Here is a 26043-nt window from a genome sequence, read left to right as displayed (position 1 = left end):
GAAACAATAAGATATGTAGCTTGACACTTAAGACCTGAGACTTGAGACTTGAAACTTGAGACCTGAGACTTGAGACTTCAGACATGAGACCTGAGACTTGAGACATGAGACCTGAGACATGAGACTGATGAGAGACTCATGTCTCAGGTCCCAGGTTTAAGTCTCAGGTCTCATGTCTCATGTCTCAGGTCTCAGGTTTCTTGTCTCAGGTCTCAGGTTTCTGTTCTCAGGTCTCATGTCTCATGTCTTATGTCTCAGGTCTCTGGTCTCAGGTAACAGATTTCATGTCTAAGGTCTCATGCCTCAGGTCTAAAGTCTCATGTTTCATGGCTCTTGTCTCATGCCCAAGGTCTCATGTCTTATGTCTCAAGTCTCATGTCTCAGGTCTCAAGTCTCAGGTCTTAGGTCTCCGATGTTGTGTCTCAGGTCTCATATCTCATGTCTCAGGTCTCATATCTCATGTCTCACGTTCTTAGTCTCAGAGCTAACATTTTCCCAACTTAAAAAATTTCCAAGTGTTTCCCGTTCAAATGCACTATTTTCTGTCAAAAACCGTGTTAGTTGCGAAATCCGTGTAAAAAAACCGTGTAAAACCCGTATAAAAAAACCGCGTAGAGAAAACCTTGGAGTACACTGAAAACGATCGTTCTCAAGTCGTGCATAGCCCTATAAAATAAATGAATGATGTCAAAACAAGTTCATATTGTTTCTTCATACTCCCAGAAAGTTTGGTTGCAAGTGAATGAAAACTCTAATTTTGAGATTAAATTTTGTCTGTGCAGATTTGAAATGAAACACCCTTCAATATTTGGACAAGTTATCAAACTCTGAATGGAGAGTTTGGGCCAACAAAGAGTACGACTGACTTGAACCAAAAATACAACACCAATCATGTATTTCAATTCTCGAATGGTACCCTAAGAGCTGGCCAAAAGCAACCTCATTTGTTTCTTTATAATCAAAATTCATGTTCGCCGCGAGACCAACTACTGCACCTGAACAATCAGTCCTCGCGCGATGCTTCTCGCATCGTATGTACTGTAGAACCCCGCTTATCCCAGGTAGTACACCTCAGATTACACGAAATATTTACAAACTGGACATCATATATTTAAAACTCGCCGAAAACTTCGATTAAAACAGAACTTTATATGGATTTTGGCTCGGATAACGCGGAAGCTCGGATAACCTGGGTTCTACTGTACTTACATTAGTGTAATCTCAAAGCCAAGCTTCGAGGGAATCCTGTTCCATAATCCAAAGCCATTAAACAGTTGCAGTAGAAGCATTTCCAAAAAAAGCGCCACAAAGAACTGAGAAGGTCAAATGGACGACGACAATGGGACAGACGGCGGCGGGCATTAGTTGCCATAACTCTTAGGAACTCCACTGCCAAATAACCCAGTCGATTCGATTTAAAAGGGATCGTTCGGGCGGGAGAACCCGTTTTATTGGGTAGGTAGTCTGGCCAACAGCAGCGAATGACGCCGCAGGTCGAATTCGGGTTCGGCGGGGTTAAAAACCTTCGCACATCGACCACATGCTGTCGGGTCGGGAATAAACCGGAGGAGGTTGGGTTGGGTTGGACCGGCTGGGCTGGAAGTTTGTTGAGAAGTTGGGAAGAGCAAAGACAGCGAGCACAACCAACAGCGCATTTGAGTAGTGAGTGTATCAAGCGCGCTTCTACTACAATACATGTGTACATACGTACAAAACATTCATGAATCGGCGACGACGACGACGATGGCCGGCAACACAGCTAACTCTATGCAAGAGATATCCGTGGGTTGGCGCTATAGCTAGCAAGAAATAGCAAGAACAGCAGCAACAAAGTCGTCCCACAGAGGAAAAGAGAGTCAAGGAATTTCTATTGGACGGAATTAAGCAGCACCGGACGGACGGCGGCCACGAGGCGCACAAATATGTGGTGCTTTCTTCAACGTGATTAGAATGGCACAAGCTCACACACCGGTAGTATTATAACGAGCCAGCGAGCGAGCGAGTGTCTTTCTGCTGTTGTCATTAAACGGAATCGGGGCCTTACGGTCATCATCATCGAACCAATCGTACCATACCGTCGTTGAACCATGTCACATTGTTGCTACAAATATTGCAGCCGTGATTCGGTTTTGCTCGCGAAGGCCATTTGCCATTGGCCGCGACTCGTATGATGGTATGGATCTTCCTCAGGAAGGCCGGGTGCCTCCCCTTCAGCGACTGAATCAAGTCAAAAGGAAATTGAGGGCACACAAAAACCATCGATGTAGTGATGACGATTGAACGACTCACTCAGAAACTCTGAAGGAAAGAAAGATGCAAAGAAAAGAAAAAGAATCACACACTTCAGTCAGATACCGAGTATTGACACGTTGAAAGTGATTACGTGATGTTTTTGTTTTGAGTTCGCTTTCTGCTATCATCATCGCTCGCGATTGGTAACGTTTCGGGATTTTGGTACCAAAGAAATGAACAATTTTCGGTACACTTGAAGAATTTTAAAAGGCCCATCTTTACGACGACCACAATTTGTTTTAGCGCTGAGCAAAACATGCAGGAACCTGCTACTCGTTGCTCATGCCAACATTCTTCTAACTATTCTTCGCATCAGTTTTCTACACTGCTATATTCCAAACACGCCCCAGCAGCAGCAGCAGCACCGAAAACCGTTAGCTTATCGGGCCGGTTTTTCTAGCGGCTCCGCCGAGTGGAACCGACGAAGTAAGAAGAATCGGAAAACAGAAGTAGGAAAAAATCAACATTGACCACACTTCATCGAACCACTAACTCCGAAGAATATTGAACATGGTTTCATTTTCCTACCAACTCGAATCGGCTTGAGACGAATAGAAAAAAAACTGAACCATTTGAATGTTATCAGCCCACAGTCCTCCTGGCGCTCGCTGCTGGTTTCGGCCGGCAATTATCAGTTGTGATAGTGGAGCTGTAATTAGAAAATCAGTACTGGTGGCTGATATCACACATTCCACCATCACCAAAATACCACACCACATCACATCATGGTGCGTTCATTTCGGCTGCTGTTATCGATGTAATGTTGTTACGCTTTTAGCTTCACGCCTTAGGGCGATGTGGTGATGCTCCGCTAAAGATGATAACGGTCGCCATTCACCACCAAACATCGCCATTCTGTTACGATGAGGATGATGCTGGCTGGCGGTCAGTCGTCATGGTCGGACATGTTAATTTTCATTCAATCAAAGTCAGAGTCCGTGATCGACGAGGTTCAGAGTGCATAATAGCATGAAAGAACCATATTATCTTTGTAATGCTATTTATAAATTTTAAGCTTTGGAATTATTTTCGTTAAACGAGAAGCGTGATACAGGTTAAATTGGTAGTTTAACACTCAAAGTACTAACCTCTAGAAATAGTCGATACTAAAGCTTTCAACAGCTATAATTTACCAACCACTGATCCGAATTTCACAAACTTGGTCTTGTTGAATTACATGAAGTATCTTATTTTAGTATGTGGAATTTAATTTTCCTCCAAAATCAAAGAATTTTGATATTTGTATCGAAATGTAGTGGTAACATTTTTTTAACTCATTCGTTAAAAATTAGTTAAAATGCTGGATATTGTTTATTGTTTATTATAGAAAAATCAACGGATCAAATTTAGATCCTAATGATAACTTAATTATAGGTTACATATATAAATTGACATAAATCCACGTTTTTCTTGACTTGTCCAATATTTTTCTACGGAAAACAATTCTGGGATCGCCAAAGTCAAAGTACTCCGAAAAACGGTTGAAGGTTTTTAGGATGCCTATAAGAGCGCTGTTAGCCCCATAGTTATTCAGCCGAACGTGAACATAGAGTTGCAGATTCTGGTTTCTCAATCCTCGCGATCGCACGTTGAGAGAAATAGCTTCCAGCAGCGAGGGACAGTCAATCCTCAATGTAAGGAGATCCGCAACGACCAAAGCACGTGTAGCATTTTTTCGGACTTGAAGCGTGTCTAAGTCTATCCGGCGGCAACGATTCTCATAACTGGGCAAACGAAAAGGATCTTGCCAGTTCAGGTGTCGAAGGCATATCGCATGAAGCGCCGCTGGATAATCTCGATTCGTTCAACTCCATTCTGGTAGAAAGGGCACCAGACAGCGGAAGCATATTCAAGAACGGAACGGACTATGCTACAACACTATTATAGTGTTTTCGTTTATTGGCAGTGGCAACCTAGATACCCACGAGTTTTGCCCTAACTGCTGTTATTATGTTCGTTTATTAGTTCAGAAGTCCACTAGTTTTGCCCGAGATTTGAACCTCAAGCAGGCGGTTGCGCCTCGTAAAAGTTGTCAGTGTTGGGGGTAAGCATAAGGGTGAGTATAGCAACCATATATTTGCATCGTCCCGGGTAACGATTCTGTTTGTTTATTCAGAAAAAGTTTTGCCCCGCGCTAGTGGAGAAAAACGAAAACGGCATTACCAACTGCTCACCTGTATGTAGCATCTTGATCTGCCAAAAGTGAACCAGCGCTTTGTTTACGTTTGAAACATTCGTTTCTCTCAGAATGTCGCGAATTAAAAAAGAAGTTAGAATTCGTGTGTTGGACACTTGGTTACGAGAGAGGGATATCTCGATGAATGAAGTGGCGAAACGTTTCGGAATTCATCCGGCGAGCGTAAAACCCATCATCCACAAGTTCGGGGAACTTTATACGTTCGATGATTTGCCAGGAAGAGGAAGAAAACCAGGACCATCTGACCCAAATCTGGACCGTAAGGTTATCAACCTCATCAACCGGAATCGATCGATATCCATACAGGATTTGGCGAAAAAAGCTGGGACATCGATCGGAATGGTACAGCGGATCAAGAAGCGGAACAACCTGAAGACATACAAGAAGCAGAAAGTGTTGAGATTCGTCTCATCGAAGTAATCGATGAGATGAATAACAACACACGCATGTTGGTGTTATCATTAACAAACAAATTATTGTAACTATGGTTCCCTATGAATCTCTAAGGAACAGACTAGTATAAATAGAACGCAAAGTTAAAAATAAAGTCATTCCAGTTTCTACCATCAAGTAGTAAAGTCTCTCCTTTCCACTGCCCAAGTGCTACATCAACAGAAAGTGTCCAAACAAACGGCTGAATAAAAATCACGAGCCAAAACCAGAGCCCGGAAGCTGTATCATCGGATTTTGCAGAAGCCAGATGCGTGCATTCTTATGGACGATGAAACTTTTTCTTCTTCTTCTTTCTACTTGAACTGCTTATGCAGCATCGATGATCTGCCAGCAGTTCTGGATTAAGGGCCAGTAACTTAGACTATATGCCCAAAATGAAACTTATGTAAAAGAGGATTCCAGTACTCTTCCGGGACCACAATTCTAGACTACAGCTATTTGGGAGGATGTGAGTGACCACGAGAAGTCGATTGAGGTGGACAAAATTTGGCCAGAAAGTGCTTATGTGGCAGGCAATCTGCTCCTGCGGATTGAAGTCGGCGAGTTTACAAAAGGAACAATAAATGCCGATATCTACCAAAAGGAGTGTTTGCAGAAAAGGTTGCTGCCACTATATAAGAAACGTACGACTCCACCATTGTTCTGGTCGGATTTGGCGTCAGCCCACTACGCTGAATCAACTCTTAGATTATTTGAGGATAACGATGTAGATTTCGTTGAGAAAGATATTTACCCACCAAACTGCCCAATCTTCGCCCCATAGAATGATATTGGGCTATCGTCAAGAGAGTTTTCAAGAAAAATTGGAATGCTGCGGCCAAGAAGTGTGATCAATCAGCTGTACAAAACCTAATGAAACGCGTCAAGTCGAAAGTTCGAGGATATTACCAATAATTACTTTTTTTACTTGTATTTCTTTATAAACTGTAAGAATAAGCTTTTTAAAACACTTCCGAACAGTTTCTTTGTTTGAGTCATCAATAAAATCAACACAATGAAAAAAAAAATGTGTTTATAACTTATTTTCGATACACTCCTTAGTAGTACCTAACATTTTTTTTAAATTTTACCTCGACTTCGCCCATGTTTTTCATTAGTTAAAAATTGGTTTAAATGGTGGATATCCAAGAAACCAAAAATCACATATTTACTTGAATGAAGGCTTCGAAAATTACATATTGGCTGACGAAGAGAATCAATTGCCCAATTCCCTTGAGTAAACTGTATGTACTCATGAATGAACTTTAAAGTTGCAAAAGTGATTAATATATTATTTGTATGTGACTTGTTTGGCCCAGTTCTCTTGAGTGAACTTTATGTACTCTTTAATGAACTTGAAAAGTTTAAAAGTGATCTATATGTACGTTGCAAGAGACTTTACGATACTAATGAGACGATACTAATTAAACTACCTAACACCATGAATCTCACTCACATGGCTTAAGTCACATAAAGGGCACACAAGTGCCCAAAATGGGATTTACTAAGTCACAAAAAGCAGTGCAGTGATATGCTCCCTGCGCCTGCGGGTATGCGGGCCGGCAGTTGAGTAACATCACTATTCCAGAGAGCCAGTGTAGCTGTAAGCCCGCTCAACTACCGAGCTTTTGTTGTTAGAAATTATCAGAAGTATGCTCTGTAAAACGCTAATTGTTAGTGGATCTCTTTTTTAAGCTTTTTTTTATCAGATTTAAGCTTCGTTGCATCCGGTTGGAAATTATTTGCCTCTCGCTTTTATTCTCACGAGTATCCGAGTCACCACCAAAGAATATTGAGCAAATTTTCATCATAGAATCTGTGTCACAGAACACATTGTTCCGTTGCAGGAAACGGAAAGCTCAAATGTTGATAGGAAAACTCGGTTAGAGCATTGTAAACTCTAACATCGATGACAGTCCAAAGTTTTAGACTAGTAACTTCACTAAGGATAACTTTCTTGGTACTTGGATTCACAAAACCACACTTTTTATTTGGGAATACTTTATTCTCACATAGGAAACAAACTTCAGGACGCGCTTGTACTCACAATACAAGAACGAAACAACACTCACTAAAAGGCGGAATAATACTAACTCAACAAATTACTCGACTCTGTATTCATATGCTAAATGGAATGTTCTAGAAACGACGGAATTATATCATTAAGTTACGTATAGAATATTCTAGATTCTTTTAAGGAATTATAATGGAACTTCTAGAAACATCGGAAAGTACAATGATATAGAAATGGAACATTCTGGAACCTTCTATGGTAGAACATGCTAAATAGTAATGGAATATTCTGGAACGTTCTATAATGGAATATACTAGTAACCAGACTTTCTGAATATAGTATGTTCATGCATCTTGGTATACGCTTGAACACTAGACTAGTTCACTTTTCGGCTTTTTTCGCTGATCGCAACGCCACTTACAGGGTTTGATCCTCATTCATTTTCAAGTACTCTGGCCAAATTTGAGCTCATTTGAGTAAGTTTCCGGCGTGCGCTAGGAGTTTTATTGAAAAAAGTCCATTTTTCTGGAAAATTTTCGTAGATGTGTTCCTAGCAAGCTGTTCTTAATATAAAATGATAATTTTATAATGCTCGGTGATTGGTATGACAAGCATTCGTATGGACCTGTTTTAGATAATTGACTAAATCAAACCGGAAAAATTTAAAAATTCATAAACTACCAACTTTTACAGAAAATTTACTTACAAGTTGAAAGCTTAAAATCAGTAGTAAATAGAAAAAAAAATATTTTCGATATAAACTTTTCATAAAAAGATAGCCTTATTTATAACCTTTAATTTGATGTATAACACTTAAAGATCGCAAGAGTGCTAGCAAATTATTCAAATATCTATGCAACAAATTTGATTTGATAAAATATTTTTCATTCAAGTTTGCTCCACACCAACTTGTGCACAAGAAAGGATATTTTATTCAATCAAGTACCCCATGACGGGGCCAGGAGTTAAAAAAAAGCGCGCGCTTTGATCAAGTTGTAAGCAAGTCCTCTTGATGCCACATTTTGCAGGTTGCATGATGCTAAAACTTGAATGGAGACAACATTATGATTCAAAGAATGTGATGTGAATGTTTGAATATCTTTGCTTGTACTATTGCGATAATTAAGTGTTATACATCAAATTAAAGGTTATAAATAAGGCTATCTTTTTATGAAAAGTTTATATCGAAAATATTTTTTTTCTATTTACTACTGATTTTAAGCTCTCAACTTGTAAGTAAATTCTCTGTAAAAGTTGGTAGTTTATGAATTTTTAAATTTTTCCGGTTTGATTTAGTCAATTATCTAAAACAGTTCCATACGAATGCTTGTCATACCAATCACCGAGCACTATAAAATTATCATTTTATATTATCAACAGCAGGCATGTCAAACTCGTTTAGGTGTGCGGGCCGCATTAAACATTTCCTATGACGTAGAGGGCCGCAGCCCAAATCAGTTAGAAAACATAACATATTAGTTTCGCAGAGATTAGATACAATACCATGGAATATAGTTATAAGTTGACTTGGAATGATATTTTGTGTTAAATTTTTATTAAAGCTTTTAATGTTTTACATTCTTATATTATAATGTTTATACTAGTTAATAAATATCAGGTTGAAGTTAATTTGTCACTGACGCTTTCATTATTGATGGTAAATTTGTGTCAGATAATCTCGAACGGTGAGATCGATTCTAGGTGAAGTATGTATTTACCAAAGGATGCAGCCTCATTAGATATTTTCAGTTCTTGACACGTAGAGAAGTGCACAAGGTTTCCTTTGGAAATTTGGTTGATCCATAACCGTAAGTTCGCTTGATAGTTTTTTACATCATCACAAGCAGTTATGATATTTTTTATTTCTTTCCTTGAAGTTTTAAGTTCAAATCTTGCAGGTGGCCAGTGTGATCAACGGCAAATGCCAAATCCTGAGCCCAGTCGTCTGCTTGGAAATGTCCAACAGGTTCACCTGTCATTTCCAAAAATAATATTATTTCCTCTCGTAGCAAAATCTTTTTAATATTCTGTGGCAGGAAAGCCAGCGTAATTCTGTGTAGTAGAGAACACAATCGAATTCATGTTCAATGTCGAAAGTTTGCGATGATTGAAGCCACGGGAACGGATAACATTTAAAGTATCTGAAACTGGTTTTAGCACATTTTGGAACTTTTATTGCTTTGCGCATAATGCCTCTGAATAATACATTGAAAATGAGCAAATTTGAAATTGATGCGGTTATTTTCGCAAGCAGTTTTACACCATCAGTTGTGCTTATTTCAGATTTTTATAATTTAATCTTCATACTTTTTTTAACGGACAAACACAACTTTCCAAACAGTATATATAGAAAATCGCACAACAAAGAAACTTTTAAGCATGCTATCTCGAAAGTAGCTTTTGTGCACTTATACCCCTTTGGCTCTGAGGGCCTCATATGATTTGACAGCAATTGTTTACAAAAAACTGAACTTCATTTAATGACGTCAAGTTTCAAATTTAAAATCGAGCTCTGAATCCGAATAGAAGTAAAAAAAAAATCTAAGTTTATTCGTCAGATAATAGATAAAGATAATTTTATGAACTGTTGCTGGAGATATTTTTTTAAAAAACACAATTATTGTTTTTTTTTTTCATTTTACAGTATTTCAAAACCTGCTCTAATCAGATTTTTCGGATTTAATTTTTTTTTAATTCAGTGACTGATATGGTTTTAAAAATGACTCTCAATTTACGAATAAAAATTTTTGTTAACTAGTGTTATTTAAACTGTTTGCTGTTAGTGTTTATACTCACGTATTCGGATAGGTTTGAGACAATAAGAAGACTCCAGCGGTGGGATATGTTTTTGTTCAATTCCGATACAACCAACACACTTACCACAAAATTAACTGAATGCTGGAAAAGTGGTCACTGAAATAAAATTATTCAGAGCTACAAATTTAATCACGGAAAATTTTTGATTATTTAGGATGTGTTTTTTTACAATGAATAATGTTGATACTCATGCTTACGTATATCTTCAATTTAAAAAATATCACAATATGCCAGTTGTTCCTTCGGTAAAACAAAAATAATAGAATCAAAATACATGGAAGATATTTATGTTGTTAACGCTATGAATGTTTACACACAATCTTACACGGAAGCGGAAATCACCTCAAACTGTGGTGGAGCAACAATGTTACGCGTGTTTTTTTAAGAGGAAATTTGAACATCGAAAAATATTTGCATTCAGTTGAATACGTTACATAATACTTTAGTTTTTGCAGTCATGCTTTACATAAAAATCAGTGGTGTTTTTTTTGTGACAATTTAAGACGGGGCTACGCGGGCCGCATTGACCAAGATCACGGGCCGCATGCGGCCCGCAAACCCCCAGTTTGACATGCCTGATCAACAGCTTGCTAGAACACATCTACGAAAATTTTCCAGAAAAATTGACTTTTTTCAATAAAACTTCTAGCGCACGCTGGAAACTTACTCAAATGAGCTCAAATTCGGCCAGAGTTCTTGAAAATGAATGAGGATAAAACCCTGTAAGTGGCGTTGTGATCAGCGAAAAAAGCCGAAAAGTGAACTAGTCTATTGAACACACATAATTTTGGAAATATTCACAGATTTCACAGATTTTTAAAATTTTATACGTATTCCCAAAATTAAAGAAGTTTGTGCCAGTGTACCTTTTGTAGGGGTTCCCTGATGATTCGTATGATTCAGAACGAGCAAAGAAAAATTTACGTGAGCTGTCAGTTTTTGGAAATATTTCCAAATATTTTTTGCTCCGGAAATGACTCATCCTTAAAAAATATTGTTTGTATGCATACGAAAACTAAGGAATATACAATTGCTGTGCACTATAACCGTTTTTCTACGCCGTTTAGGTACATACGTTAGAAAATCACATGGAGGTAAAAAATATCCATAAACAAAAAAAAGTTACAACTACATTTGGATAACATTCGTTTCCACCAGCCAAGTGTTTTTGGCAAAGACCAACGCGACAAAAAGAGACTAGCGATTGGAAACTTGAAACAGAGAACTGCCGATCTCTAAATTTCAGGGGCAGCACCCACGTGCTATACCAAGGAATTGAAGAACAGCTGAAAGAGATCCACCGTACGTGATTTCCGAGATGGTCATACCATCTACCAGAGATGCGGCAACACACACGAGCTTGGAACAGCTTTAATAGTGATGATAAAGATACAAAAGCGTGTGATCGGGTGGTGGCCGATTGACTCACGAATGTGCCGGTTGAGAATCAAGGGCCGGTTCTTCAACATCAGTATCATAAACGTCTACATCCCTCACTTCGGAAATACCGGTGACGACAAAGACGAATTCTGCGCCGGCTGGAGCATGAATACGATCGCTGTTCAAAACATGAAATTAAGATCGTCATCAGAGATTTTAACGCTCAGGTCGACCAGGAAGAGAAATTCGAGGTTCAGCGCGCACCAGCAGACCAACGAAAACGGCTTGAGACTTATAGATTTCGCCGCCTCCAAACGAATGATCGTACGTTGCAACTTTTTTCAAGAACCGCCTCCCACATGAGTGTGCTATCTCTTATGATCTCCGTTTACCTCTCTAGACTGACTCTAGTTCTCGCCTATGCCCAACATTTATACTGTTCCATACTCTTTGAACACTCATCTCATAACGTGAGTTTACCTTATTCTTCAGGATGTCACAATGAGTAAACCTGGAGATCACCGTACCAAACGCAATCACAGATCCTCCGCCAACATCGAGTTAGACCACTATCTGGTGATGGTGAAGATGCGCCCAAAACTCTCCGTAGTGAACAGTACAACATACGACACCGACGCCCGCCTCGGTTATAGCGTTGCGGAGAACGTCATCGGAAACGAACAAAACAGAACGACTGGTTCGACGAGGAGTATAGGAGCATGATGGACGATGAATACGCCGTGCAGAAGTGCAAAGAAGCACCCTTCGAAATGTGGAATATCACCGTCAGCGGAAGAGACAGCGAGTTCAAATTTTCCTAGAGAAAAAGCGCCGACTGGAGGAGGAGGAGCTGGAGCATCGTTCCCAGGAAACACGAAAGTTCTATCAGAAGCTTAACGCATCCCAAAAGGCTTCGTGTCGCAAGCCGAAATGTGCCGGGATAAGGACGGAGGCATCCTGACGGACAATCGTGAAGTGATCAAAAGGTGGAAGCAGCATTTCGATGAACACCTGAACGACACACATGCAGGAGACCACGACAATGGGGGAGGTACAACGCCCACGACGAAGAGGAGCTACTCCCAACGATGAATGAAGTTAAGGAAGCCATTCGCTAGCTGAATAGCAACAAGTCGGCTGGCAAGGATGGCATCGCAGCTGAACTTATCAAAATGGGCCCAAACGAGTTGATGGTCCGGATCTGGGACACAGAACAGCTATCGGACGATGGGAAGAAAGAAGTAATATGCCCCATCTACAAAGAGGGCGACAAATTGGACTGTGAAAACTACCGAGTGATCACTGTACTCAATACCGCCTACAAAGTATTGTCCCGAATCCTACTCCGCCGCCTAAAGCAAAAGCAAACAGATTCGTGGGAAGTCATCAAGCCGGCTCCAGGGAGGAATGGACGGACCAAAACTTCACACTATCGCATACGGCACGATCGACCGTGACGAAGTATGCAAAATCATTGAGAGGACGGCTTTTCCGGATTCCTGGTAAAATGCCTAACTATCTGCCTTACCGACGATATTAATAGAGTGAGGGGGGGGAGGTGGTATAGCAGTTTGTTACGCTTTGTGGATTTTTCTTAGACATTTTGAGACGAATGTGTAACGTAGGGGGGAGGGGGGCTGGAAAATGCTAGAAAAATGCGTTACGTAAAATTTGAACGGCCCCTTAACTACTATTCGATGGAATCGCAAGTGAAATCCCTCAAGCGATTTCTCCATATTTAATGTCTTAAAGGCGCCCATCAAAAGCGAGACAAATATGATAAGCGAAAAACAAACAAGATATGATCTGTCTCGAAATTCAAGATATCTCTGAACATTCGCGTTTGTTAACCGAAAATCAACAGATTGCGAGCTTGTACGTACATCTTCAGTGGAAATGAAACATTGTCTCCTCACCTTCTTCAAAAGAAAAATATTATTGATTGATTTTTTTAAGGAATTTAACAGCAAGGTGTCATTCTACCCAACGAATTACTGTTGATCACCAAGTTACTAAAATATGTATTAATCATGCTAAGGGGCCATGAGGGTGGATTATTCAAAGGTTAAAAATTGAGTAATCATGCTTCTTGTATTTCGATTTTGCGCAATCAATTTTGCTCCCACATTGTATTGGTGAACAGTGTTTATCGGTCCCGCGTCTCGTTATCAATAGTCGACTCCAGGTATTGCGTGGTTTGAAAGTTTGATTATTCGTTTCGAAACAGCACCTACCTTTTCCGGTTTATCGGATTCCAGTTACGACTATCAGCAGCGATTGCTGCTACCAAACTTGTTATCAATAAAGCACATTGGTGACACAATTACTGCTCTTGATCATGTAGATACGATTTCGAGTACGAATTTGAAAGCTCACCAAATTTGAAACAGAGAACAGCCTCGAGTCCTCGATTTTGAGAATGAGCTACAAACAAAACATTTAAATCTTGGAAGAAGCAAGTTCCAAATCTTCAAAAAACTTAAAAATAACTACAACATTTATAAAAAGTTTCGGAATTCACTTATTTGGGGATACAATTTCAGGTACCATGCAACTGTGATGACCTCATAACTGGTAAAACCACTGATCGTTGTCTGGTTTAGGAGTAAGTGAAGAGAAGAAGTCCGTACATCAGCTAAATGTTACGACAACGGGTGTCGGATGAGTGAGAGGCGTTCGATACGACCGCAAAAGGGGCGAGAAATCTGGCTAGACCACCGCAAGAATGCGGACCACATTCAACCAGCCAGCGACACAACTTTGCTCGACGTGCGTACTACTGACTGGATGGTTAAGAGTAAATGTAAACCTACACAACACATCGCGAGTGCACCGGTTTTATTGAACTTCGCCGTTTCGTCGATCGCTTCGCTATGTACTATGTAGGTAATTCAACGACGATGGTGAAGGTTAGAGCACGCTAATTGAAACCTGATAAGATGTCGATCCAGGGCGGAGTTGGAATGCTTTAGGAGTTAAATTATGTTCGTTCTTGGATTACGAAATTGGGCTATCCTCCCAAGTTTTTTTCAATTCAATATAAGGCAAAAATAATCTTCCAAACGTTGAACTTCAGGTTATTCGATTATTTTGTCCTTCATTGTTACAGGTGGCAGGATATGATATTCAAATTAAAAAGGAGAATAAATTGATAATGCAAATACTTACTGTACTGTATATAGCCAAAGATCCGGGTTAGATGAGTTTTGTCCTCGTTAAAGACTCCAGCTTGATGCACTTGGATTGTCGCTTTCTGTCGGTTGATTTGGGGGGTGGTTGTTGTGATCCCAAGGGTTCCATTTATCCACCGCAAGACCACCACGAAGACGATGAACGTTAGCCGTAGCGCACAGCACCGAGAGATAATTGATAACAACAAAATAGCAACGTGGATCCAGAGAAAAAGCGAGAGCATTGACCGAGAAAAGAATAACAAAATAAATAGTATAAGAAAAACAAATTCGCTGCGATTTATCCACTCCGTGTGTCCATTTATCGTTCTTCACTTTTCCCAAATGCCTTTTCTTCAAAGTTTTTTTTTCGTATGTTGTACATTTCACTTTGGTGCATACAATTTCTATTTCCGTTCGAAGTTGGTATCGATGTGTGTGCCTCATTGTCAGAAAAAAAACCCCACGTATACACGAACGAAGAGTTACCTTTTTTCTGGCCATTTTCTACCCACTTACTTAATTCAAATTAAGTTTAATTTACCACATGCTAATGGGGGCAGTGAAACTTCGCGCAATCCTCCACCCTTATGGCTCAACCAACAAGTCAATGGATTTTCGATGAATTTTATTAGGAATTGATAAAACAGCATTGACGAAAACCCCTTCAGGAATGATAATGTCCAATGAAAATATTTACTACGCACCAGTCGTCCCGATCGTTCAGCCGCATACATTACCCCGGACGACCGACCGACCGACCGGTTGTTGGGAGATGGTAGTGAACTTGCGAGTTTGGGAGCACCAATACCAATGCTGTTGAGCCACCACGACGGGACGACGGAAAGGTTGTTGAAATGACTCTATTCGAGTTGTTCCTATTTTTTTAGAGGATTGAGTTTGCTGCACTGCAAAGTAGTAGCTAGTTGCTCGGCATATTGTAGCAAGTTGATAGAAAAAGTGCACTCCTTTGAAACGACGGAGGCAAATCAGAACGGTTGCCAGATAAGTAGAGGGAACTTGTCTACTACCGGACACTTAAGGTTTTTAAGCAAAACCATCCAAAATAAATTTTTGTAAATATTGATTCCTCTACTGATTTAAAAGTATCAATGTTTTAATCACTAAGCTATATAGGCAAAATAAATTTACCAAAAAGATATTCATGTGGTAAGAGAAGTCATTTTATGTTAGTTTTCACTAATTTCCAAAAGTGTTATCCCCGGACACTACAAATTACTTCACCAAATTTGTCAAGAATAGCACAAAAACGTAGTAAAATGGCTCAAATCACTTGAACAGGCCTTTCTGATTAAGGTACACCGGGGCAAGTGCAACGAATTTCACCATAGTTCAACTTGTACATGCCCCAGAAAAATATGTATATCTTCATGGTCATGTGTCTCAGTTTATGGGATGAACTGATTTTTCAATGAAAATTTCAATGCTTTCAGCAACATTTAATTTAAGCCAATTGCTATTCAAAGGCAGAATCAGCGAGACATTTCCTCGATCAATAGAGTGACCAGATTTTCACATGTGTTATGTTACTGCAGATCTAGGATTCTGTGAAGGAAGGATTTTCTTCTCTGAGTCAGATCTAGCTATAGCCATGTGTTCCTCGAATCTATCAATCAGTTTCCTTTTGGTTTGTCCAATGTACACCTTATCACAGTCGGAACAACTGATCCACTGAATTTTTAGCCGATCCTAAGATCAGTTGATTATTTGAGCTAGTAAACACTAGCTCAATATCAAACTTTGTCAACTTTTGTCGCAATTCAAGTGCGTTGACACTGTTGAACTCCATGGATCTTCGTTGAAACTCCTTCTGAATGAGTAAGTAATAAAAGATTTCCGTTGAAGCAATCTTTTTTTTTCCTTACGATGGTTTGAATGGATCTACTTTGATATCCATTTTTAATAGCCGTTTGGAAAATATATTGAAGCTCCTTTTGTCTTCCTTCAGTTGAGAGAGCAATGGAGTTCATCCGATGGATCATGTGGTGGAATGCCGCCATCTTATGCTGGAAGGAGTGGTTGGAGGTGCTCGGTATTACCCTCATGGTATTCGTCGGCTTTCTGTAGATTTCGAATTGGATAGGCCTTTATATCTTCTTGCCAGAACATCCAAGGAAAGGTAATTTCCCGTCTTCTTCTATTTCGCTAGTGAATTTGATATTCTGACGCAAACCGTTTATGGATGTTAGTTCTTCATGAAAATCTCTGTTCACTACACAAAAAATGTCATCGACGTTTCTCCACCATTTCTCAGGTAATAAATCTTGATTTTCAAGAGTCTCTTTCAAATGAGCCATAACAAGTTCACACAAGAATGGAGACTGAGGGTTTCCCATTGGTGCTCCCTTTGCTCGTCCATAGAAAAAATCTCTAAATTTGAAGAAAGTTTATTCCATACACAAGTTTTCAAATTTTGTTAAAATTTAGAGATTTGTACATATATCTATATATTTTTTAAAGATTTTGGTTCGACCAGAGTGAACTGGGTGCAAATATACTGCTAATAAAATTCAGTTTTCTGCATATAGTGTTATCTTTAATCGACCAGTCGAATTGGAATAGGCCTTCATCTCTTCTTACCAGAACATCCAGGGAAGGTAATTTCCTGTCTTCTTCTATTTCGCTAGTGAATTTGATATTCTTATGCAAAGTGTTTATGGATGTTAGAAGTTCTTCAAGGAAATCTTTGTTTACTATACAAAAAATGTCATCGACGTATCGACGTAAATAATTTATCCCACAGAAATTTTTGCTCTTAAGGCTGAGATAAAAAAGTACTTCGACTTATGTAAAAAAAAAAATTAACATGACTTACTTTAGAGTTTTGCACTTATATCATCATCATTTACTTTAGAGTGAATAACATTAAAAATTGATGAAATTTATAAACCAAATCTCGACACGAATACCTCTCTCTGATAAGTCTGAGTGACAGTTATCGACTTTCATATTTTGTGAACTACAATAGGTTCGATAAATGATACAATTTTACAAATGTGCTTCGATATGTCAACCATCCGTTTCTTGACGGCTTGTTAAAACTAAATTGGTCTCCAAATGTACACATTTGATAAAAATCGTCCCTAAATATCATTCGTTCGTGTTCAAATATTCAAACAGAACTTGTTAAACATTAGAACCATTATGTCCGATAACTGATCTATTCTAAATTAACGAAATTAAGTAATGATAACAAGCAATATTTTTAAGATTGAATATTATTGAAAATCCATGTCCGTAAAGCTACTAAAAACAGATGCAATTCTATTCAACTGGGATGGGATGATGCTCAATGAGTTAGAAAATAGGTTCATCCCCAAATTTATGCTTGAAGCTTATCAATACGATTCGAAATATGTTGCTGTTTATTTTGAGCATAGCAAGCTAGCAACAATGTCCCATAAGTGGTTCAGTGAACGGATCCTGATGGATGCCACAAGAGACAGAGAGGTAGAGAGCGAACAGAAAACGAGAGCAGCCAAACACAACACGCACACCACCCAATCAACCTAGGCCGCCGTCTGCTCGCAGTTCAGCAGCAGAGTGGCCACGTTTCTTCTTTCTTGTCCTCTCTCTCTAATCCGTGTCGAGTTGAAAGATACCCAACTTCCAACCGAACAGATCTGGTTCGCATAATCCGACCAAAGAGAGCCGTCCGTGCGACCGTTCCGCCGACCGAACGTATGTGTACCTACTTTCTTCTTTTTTTGCCCCCATCTTCGGTCGGACACTGCTGCTGTGCTCCACGTCCACAAGGAGGAGGCCACCCGTCGTCGCCTTTGCTCCGGAAAAACCTTAACCATTTGCCTTTCTTTTCCCCGCTCGCCCCTCAATGACACCCTTTTCGATAATCCAACCTTTAACCTGTCGACGTTGAACGAAAATTTATCACTGCAATATGGTTTTCCGGATTGGGCGAGCAGTTACCGATTCTCGACCGGAAACGCCCCTTTACCGGTCGGAAAGTGCACCTCATCCGAGCGACACCAATGGCGGACGGTCCGATCCACACAGATTAACAGGAAGTTCAATCTTCCAACGAGGCACAAATCACCACACTTCGAGGAAAAAAAAACTAAAAATTTTGGTTCCAACTGGGAAAAGTGAGAATGAAAAAAAGTACACAGAGTTCCGCTTTGGGAAGGTTCCGAACACACGGCGCGTGACAAAAACTGAACTTTACGTACCGACTCCCAAGTAGTGAATGAGCGACGTAGACCGGATGGTTTCTTCTCTCGACTCTCGCTGCTGGCGCTGGCTGCACAAAATGACACGAAGGCAAAAGTGTGCAAAAGCGAGAGAGATGAGCGAGTTCTGGGAACACACACACCACGATTGCCGACGACTTGGTATTGTGCGTGAATGAGTAAGAGAGATAGGGATAGATAAACGTCAGCCAAATTGGGATTGGGCCTGCTAAAAAGAATAAAGCCTGCTCTTTACTCTTACACAGATTTACATAAGAATGACAGCTAATCGGAGTGAAATTGGAGTGAAGGCTATTTCTCTCTCTGTTTAACACACGAGAAATTGTATACCGGGACTGCGAGCGCGCCCATCGCCCATTGTGAGCGAAGCGCACGGAAAACAGCCATCTCAGCAACAGGGATGCCAGGTGTACTTATTGGATCGGATCGCATCTATTCAAATTTTCAATAATTTTTTTTTTTCAATAAAATTTATTTGAAATAATAATTTATTTAATACTTAATTCACTCATTAAACTAAAACTGTTATTACAAACTAATAAATAAATAAATAAATATTATTCATTTCTTCAGCGAGCTCATACATGATTTGACTCAGTTGGAAGAACACTTTAGTGCTAAGCTGATGTCCATAAGTTCGGGTCCAAGAGTAATACTGTTGTTACGGATAAGTTTTTCATTGACTGCATCATTCCACTTCCTTGAAAACAAAACAAAATGAGGATAAGAACGATGGTAAATATAAGATTAAGATAAATTTGATTCTAAAAACATTTCCTTGAAAACCACACTTATAATTTATAACTGACAGGCTTACGCACTCCTTTCTTACAGCAACCATTGAACTTAAGCAAAATTTAACGAAAAATCGTTAAATATCAATCCAAATCTTTTTAAAACTCTACGTAGAGAAACCGTTCAAAAGATTTTTTCGAAAGCAATCTGGCATCTCTGCTCGATCCGCGAGGAATTGAGAACTGGACAAGAAAATAAATTCTAGATAAATTTGCCTCAAGCTAGTACCGTACTGGTTCAAATTTGAAACACTTCAATTTAAATCTGCAACGATTACAGACGGTATTTCAATATAAAGATATATTAAAAAATAAGGTAGTGTAGACTTTTTGTAGTCCGTATTTGACGTGCCTCAACTAGAAAATTTATTCTTTTGTTAATTTACAATGTTGTTAATAAATATGAGACCAGATTACTTACAAATAAGTCTTCTACTTCGATCAAAACGAGTTTGCCGAAGATCCTACTATCAGTTCCGGATTCGGATTCGATCTGATGGAGAATACAAAGCAAGATACCTCGCAAATACAATATCTATCCGGGAACGACAATTCACGGCAGTGAATTCGACGTTTAATCAACCTACTGATCGGAATCTTGCTAGAATAGCATCAAACTCAGCTAAGAAAATGCTGCACTTCGGCACGAGAGAATACAATTTCAAGCAGAACTATAATTTTCACCAACCAATCTATCAAACACGTTTTTCAATTTTTTCCGACTTTCCTACTTTTTCTTTTCTCCTTTCTCTTCTCACCTGTCTAACTATCAAACTGTCAAACTAATCTGTCACAAAATGGGTTTGATGTTCCCCCTAATTTCACCCTCTCAGGGCCGTAGCAACAGGTAGAAAATAACATCGAAGAATATTATAAATATTGACCAACACTAAAAAAAACTGCCTGTTTTCCCAGAGTTGCATTATCGTTACATCAATAGAAGAAGGATAATAGTTGATATTCCTTGATTAAAACTTAAAAAACATTTTTTATAATTTTGATTCATTTTAAATATGTTGATGTCGTGATAAAACCGAAAACAACAGATTAAATATGCTTTGTTTCACATTTTGTTTTCATAGCGTTGGTCACGGAGTTTTAATATTATGCAAAGCAAATTGGTAGATTAAGGCAGAGGGCTTATGACCACAAAGTTTGATCTTCTTTATACAAATGAAAATAGAATAGAATAGAACGAACATAGAAATTTTCTGACTGATTCTATTTCATCTATGATTTTATGCATTCTACTATCAATGTCCTAATAAAATCAACTATAAATTCCTGATTGGTTTACGCCTTTGACTACAATATGTAGTAGATGCAGCTTCAATAGTAGGTATGTGATTGATTTTAAACATAAAAATATAATACTTACTAAGATAAAATTTATAAGAAACAAGAATCCTAGAGTGAGTTAATATGAAATTTTTAGATATCTGCATCTTAAACCAAAAATTGCCACTGGTAGATAGGTAATCGGATTGTCCAGAATGAATAAAACTTCAAAAACAAACAACTTCATGGTAAAGTTTATATATTTGTTATTATTATTGCGTTTGCACAAAGTCTTCGCCATTGTGCGTGAGCACGTCACGCACACAGTAAGTTTTATCATGCGCGTAAATGTATGTGTGTGGTTGTGTTTTTGTTGTTGTTAATGGGAAATTGGTTTTTTATACGAAGGTATATTTTCGCTTATTCAAATTAACATTTAATTATTAGATAGGCGCACATATCCTTATCCCTCGAATCGATTTATTATTTTTGTGGTGGCATGATTGCTGCTCATTGACCAATTTGATACCATACAACATTTTATTTTTAACGACTTTCCGGTTTAAAATAAAAAGACATTACAGGTGACACAGTGCAAACCGGACATGGTTTTTTTTTAATTATTTCTGTAAATGCGAATACCAATACTAAAAGCTAGTGCTTTCATGTTTTCTACAATTTTTTTTTGTTCATTAATACAATGAGAGCGTGATTGATATTATTTTTAGCAAAATGTTGCCTTCAAGGGATATCTACTGGGGGTGCGCGGGTATTTGTTTGAGAGACACTGACACCGTTCACTCAGAATCAAAACAACCCAAAAATAAGAACGCCAGCGCATCAAAACAAAGTTCGGCTGGCGTTCTTGATTTTGGGCTGCTGTCAATGCACCAAAATCAATGTTCGAAGCTCGAACTGACCACCCCAAAAAAATTTCCCTTTATTTTCAGTTGGTTTTGTTTTGCAAACAAAAAAAGTCAGTTGCATTCGGATACAATTTCTGGTAAAATGCTTTGAATTTGCTACAATTTTATCATACTTAATTCATTTTAATTTATGAATTTCCAGAAAACGATTATTTACCTTCTTCAGAAGCCGTAAGGAAATTTCAGGCAGGAGAAAAAACCAATGGAGAACCGAAAGAAGTGGAGGACGATCTGGAACAACCGCATCATTTGCCATTCACGACCTTCGGGTAGCACTATAATGCTAGGTAGTCTCAAAGTTGTGAGGACACGTGACGTTCCTAAACGGTACCAATCGTCAGGAGTTTTCGGTATGGCATGAATTTGGCTGTTCCGCACATCAATTGTATTGATTTTGATGGCAGAATGTAAGCTAAGTTTCTTTCTTTATGATGACAACTACACCCTGTAATTCCAGACCGAATGCATTGAAAATTGCTCCGGGATGAATCAAGCCCGAATTTTGCTAGTTGTGAAAATAATAAATAGAAAATAAAATTTCAAAAGGAAATATGAACAAAAGCATTGTCTTTACTAAATTTTTATAATCCCTTTTGATATTCAGGTCATCAAAGGAAAAAATCCCAAAAAAAATCCCTGCCGCATGACATGCCCCAAAATTAAGTTACAAGAATGACATTTATTCTCAAGTTTGGGAAAACCCCCTCAAACTTATTTTCGTCGGGAGCCAGTTTCATCCGATTTTGCGGCATTTCAACTTGGTTTTGGGTTCTACCGGCTTAGAGTGTTAGTTTTTTTTTTTCATATAAAATATTAACATGTACGGTGTTCGAATTTACGATAGCAGATAGGAAAAAAATCTTTGAAACGAACATAACAGTTAAGTGGTAAATAAATATTTGTCCAATTAAAACGAATAACAAAAATATATTCAGTGAGTTGTTGAATAAAGGAACGTAATCTAAAAGAAAGGTCTACATAAATCAAGTGTGCTGTTTGGGTGTAAACTAGGTTTTTTTACTGTTGAAGGGAGATGTGACAGTTGATTAAAATTGGATATAAAATGCTTCGTACAGAAAGCTTATCGAGTCTTTTTTCCAAAGATTTTTAAACGTTGAATAAAACAAACACATGTTGTTCTTATATCATTTTGTCTCCCAAGGAGCGAAAGAAGAACTGTATTGTTGATGTAAGCGGTGCATTGTATTTCAACATTCATATAAAAATGTTCATGTAAACATGTGCGGAAAACGAAAAAAAATAATAAAAAGGTCCTACTAAACACTGTTTGGTGAACAGGATTTGCGAATATATTTCAAACATTATTGATTTCCTTCAGAAGTGATTTCAGACTTAAAAAACTGAGAATTTCAATGTCCTAAAAAAAGGAGTTTGTCCATAATTGAAAATAAGGAAAAAGACAATCTCTATATGGTAGCAGTTTTTTATAATGTTATGTTTTTCGATGCAAGCAATGTCCTGAAATGTAATTTAGTGATCAACGAATTCCATAGGTTAAGTGAACATGAAGATTTGATCAAAGTCCCGACTGTTCAACGTGTTTACATGAATGCTCTTCATTTGAATGTGGTCAGACAACCGATTAGAGATAAAATTCAAGATATGAAACGGTAGGTACACGCTAAAAGTAGTTCCAAAATGTACCGCGTTCGACAAGTTGGCAGTTGATTTAAAAATAACTTAAGATTTAGAGCAGAAAACTCCATTTGTTTGTGTCATCCACGTTTATACACAACGATGAATTTGAACAAAATTGTTTGGTATAAGGTAAAAACAGCTCGAAAACAAATTTTCCTTCGATCACAATTAACCATAGTTGGCGACCGGGAACGACTCCACCGACACCCGAAGAACACTGGTATTAACTCCATAGCTTAGCCTTAAGTAAGAGCGGGCTTTACTCTGGTTTTCTTCCTTTTCAAGTTGGAATCAGTCTTCAGTGAACGTTTCTTTTTTAGCAGCTTGCCGCCATCGTTAGATTTGGATGATTTTCCCAGCTTTGCATGTTGCTTGGCGGAAGTGGCCTTGCTGAACTTGCTTATCTTACTACCTTTGGTGACTATTTCCCCACCACCGGTAACTGAAGGTGGGCTTGACCCCGGGCTCCCCAAACTAGTGATAGCCACTCCCGAGGCACTTGAGGATGGAAGCATTAAATCTACTGGCCCCGAAGTACCCGCCTGGCTGTAAGTTGAGATCAGTTTGGTGAGGGCCACTGTACCGGAAGTGGTAGTGGTTGGGTGTGATGAATATGAACAGCAAGGAATGGCATCCAGACTATCGTCACAATTTAAACATTCCTCGAGCATTTTGACTTCCGTTTTGACCTTTTTCGAAGTCAGTGGAAGTTCTCCTAGGGATGGTGGTGTGGCAAGAAAATTGGGTAATGCGGTGGCAGACAAATTTGTTTTAAAGCAAAGATCAAACCCGTCCACCGCAGAACTGCTATGCTGATGTGGTGGCGAAACCTTTATCTTCTTCCTCGGCACTTGATCCTTGCCACGAATCAGCTCTTGTAGTTTCTTCCCTCCGGTAACGACCGTACTCCCAACTCCGGATTCGCACAAAATCTTACTCTTCTTCAGGGCATCTTTCTTACCAAAGCTTTTGCCGCTGGCGTTGACCCCTTTGCGGGATATTTTTCCGGAGTGAGTTTTTGAAGTACCTCCTTTCAAAAACTGTCTGCTTCCTCCGGAAGCTGATGGACAACAGCCCGACGAATTACCATTTCCGCCAAGTGGTTCGGTACCACCAGCAATCTTTCCGTGAATATTGCCACTCGCACCGGCACCGGTAGGAGAGCTTCCACCGCCACTCCCAGTTACCACCATGCCAGAGCCGGTTCCTGGAGATCCCGTCATGTTCTCCCATTGCAAAGCATTCTCTTTGGCAACTTCCAACGAGCTCGACGATTGGTTACTCAGCCGCTTGGAGTGGGACTTCGACACCTAAAAGCAAAATGTTGAAAGTAGAGAACAGGCAAACCGTCGCTTTGAATCAATCAATTCTCTGCCGAAGCTACCATTGAAGAACCACGCCCATTAAATTACAGAAGTTGACAGAGGAAGGGAGAAAAGGGAAGTAACTATAAAGGATCAAGTTTAGCATACCAGAGTTAAAAAGGAAAGGAACATAGGAAAGAGAGACACAGTAAATAAAGCTAAAAAGGACAAATCAATCCAGCATTTATTTTATTTGACAAACAAATTTGAAACATACCCAACGTAACAATTTAGAAACAGGACACAATATTTGCACGAAATATAAATATGTACAACGAAAAAAGGTATAGATACCAAACAGGTTTTTACAGAGAATTTATTTCGCTCGCTTCGACAAACACAACTTGCGATTTGGAATAAGCTATACAAAATCGAGCATCTCGTAAGGCTTCCTTCTTTTGCCAGTCAGTTCAAAACTTGACATCCTCTTCAAATTTTCAGTTCTTGCACGTTTGTTCTCTTTATTGTAACCATGCATAAGATACAATATCACCATACTATAAGAAAAGTTTATAGATAGATAAACGATATTATAGGAAAATAAGGGAAAAGATTAACGACAAACATTGCAAACAATGATCTACATTTGAAAAGCCATGCAAAATAGCCCTGCAGCTAAAATTTGTAAAGGAAATAACTAGATAAATTTTTCAAAAACATAAACCTATTCTATGATTCTTTCTACTTGGAACCAGATCTTCAATTTCAATAGAGCACCTTTCTTATCTATTTCAAGTTAAGAACACATAATTGAAAATTTTATATTCACAATGCCGACGTCCATGAAAAACTAAATGACAATGAATGAATAGAAAATACCTTTCGTGAATCGTGATAGAATATTAGAAAAAGACTTCCCTCAAACACTAAAGTTGTCATTTTTTTAAATTTTAAATGGCAAACAGTTATCGATTTAAATGCATCGAGCCTCCAACTTCGCTTTTACTCTTATTTGGAGAAACTAACTATTAGGTGAAGCGACTATGTGTTACTTGAGATTTCTAACCACCGATGTTATTCATCATTACTGACTATTTGATACAACATTTCGATCAACAACCATCTGTATAAAAAAATATAAAAAAATATCATAAATATTATGAAGAGAATTGAAAGTTATCACTCGAAAAAGTAAACCGAAAAATTCAAAATAATTTACAATAAAAAAAAGCATTAAAAAAATAAAATTAGCAAATCAAATTTTTCTCATTTGATGTTCTAAGGGCATGTTAAAACGATTAACCTCAAGCACCTGCCCATAAGTTCTACTGTCATGCACAAAGAAACGTAACACACACCCTCATTGCGTAAACCACTCAAGCAAACCACTTAACAACTATCCGGAGATTTCGCCCACAAAAAAACCTTAATCGTTAAGCACAAACAAACAACAAAACAACGATGGCGACGACATTGGAATTGCGACAGATTGGTGGATTGTTGGCTGTTCAAAGTAGTAACTTTGGAGTACTAGCGTAGTAACAACAGGCC

General features: G+C 38.6%; 2 protein-coding genes across 5 annotated transcripts in view; both read right to left on the bottom strand.

Annotated features, from left to right (window-relative positions):
* Positions 1–18533, bottom strand: part of LOC129757388 (vigilin) — a 30018-nt gene extending 11485 nt beyond the window's left edge. The window contains exons 1-2 of one of the 2 annotated variants that reach the window (XM_055754601.1): positions 18511–18533; positions 14301–14385 (exon numbers count right to left, since the gene is read on the bottom strand). The gene's annotated coding sequence lies outside the window, so the exon portion shown is untranslated. Of the gene's footprint in view, positions 1–14300; positions 14386–14846; positions 14872–18510 lie in introns of those variants that run through there. The other variant, XM_055754599.1, reaches the window with a different exon arrangement.
* A 2312-nt stretch (positions 18534–20845) lies between these two features.
* Positions 20846–26043, bottom strand: part of LOC129757387 (uncharacterized) — a 33135-nt gene continuing 27937 nt past the window's right edge. For all 3 annotated transcript variants that reach the window (XM_055754596.1, XM_055754598.1, XM_055754597.1), the window contains one exon: positions 20846–24498. In XM_055754596.1, the coding sequence (XP_055610571.1) occupies positions 23431–24498 (1068 nt within the window). In that variant the 3' untranslated portion in view covers positions 20846–23430. The remainder of the gene's footprint in view (positions 24499–26043) is intronic.

This window comes from Uranotaenia lowii, chromosome 3, assembly GCF_029784155.1.
Source record: "Uranotaenia lowii strain MFRU-FL chromosome 3, ASM2978415v1, whole genome shotgun sequence".
Lineage (NCBI taxonomy): Eukaryota > Metazoa > Arthropoda > Insecta > Diptera > Culicidae > Uranotaenia > Uranotaenia lowii.
Note: the sequence above shows the minus strand (reverse complement) of the source record. Positions and strands in the feature narration are given on the sequence as shown.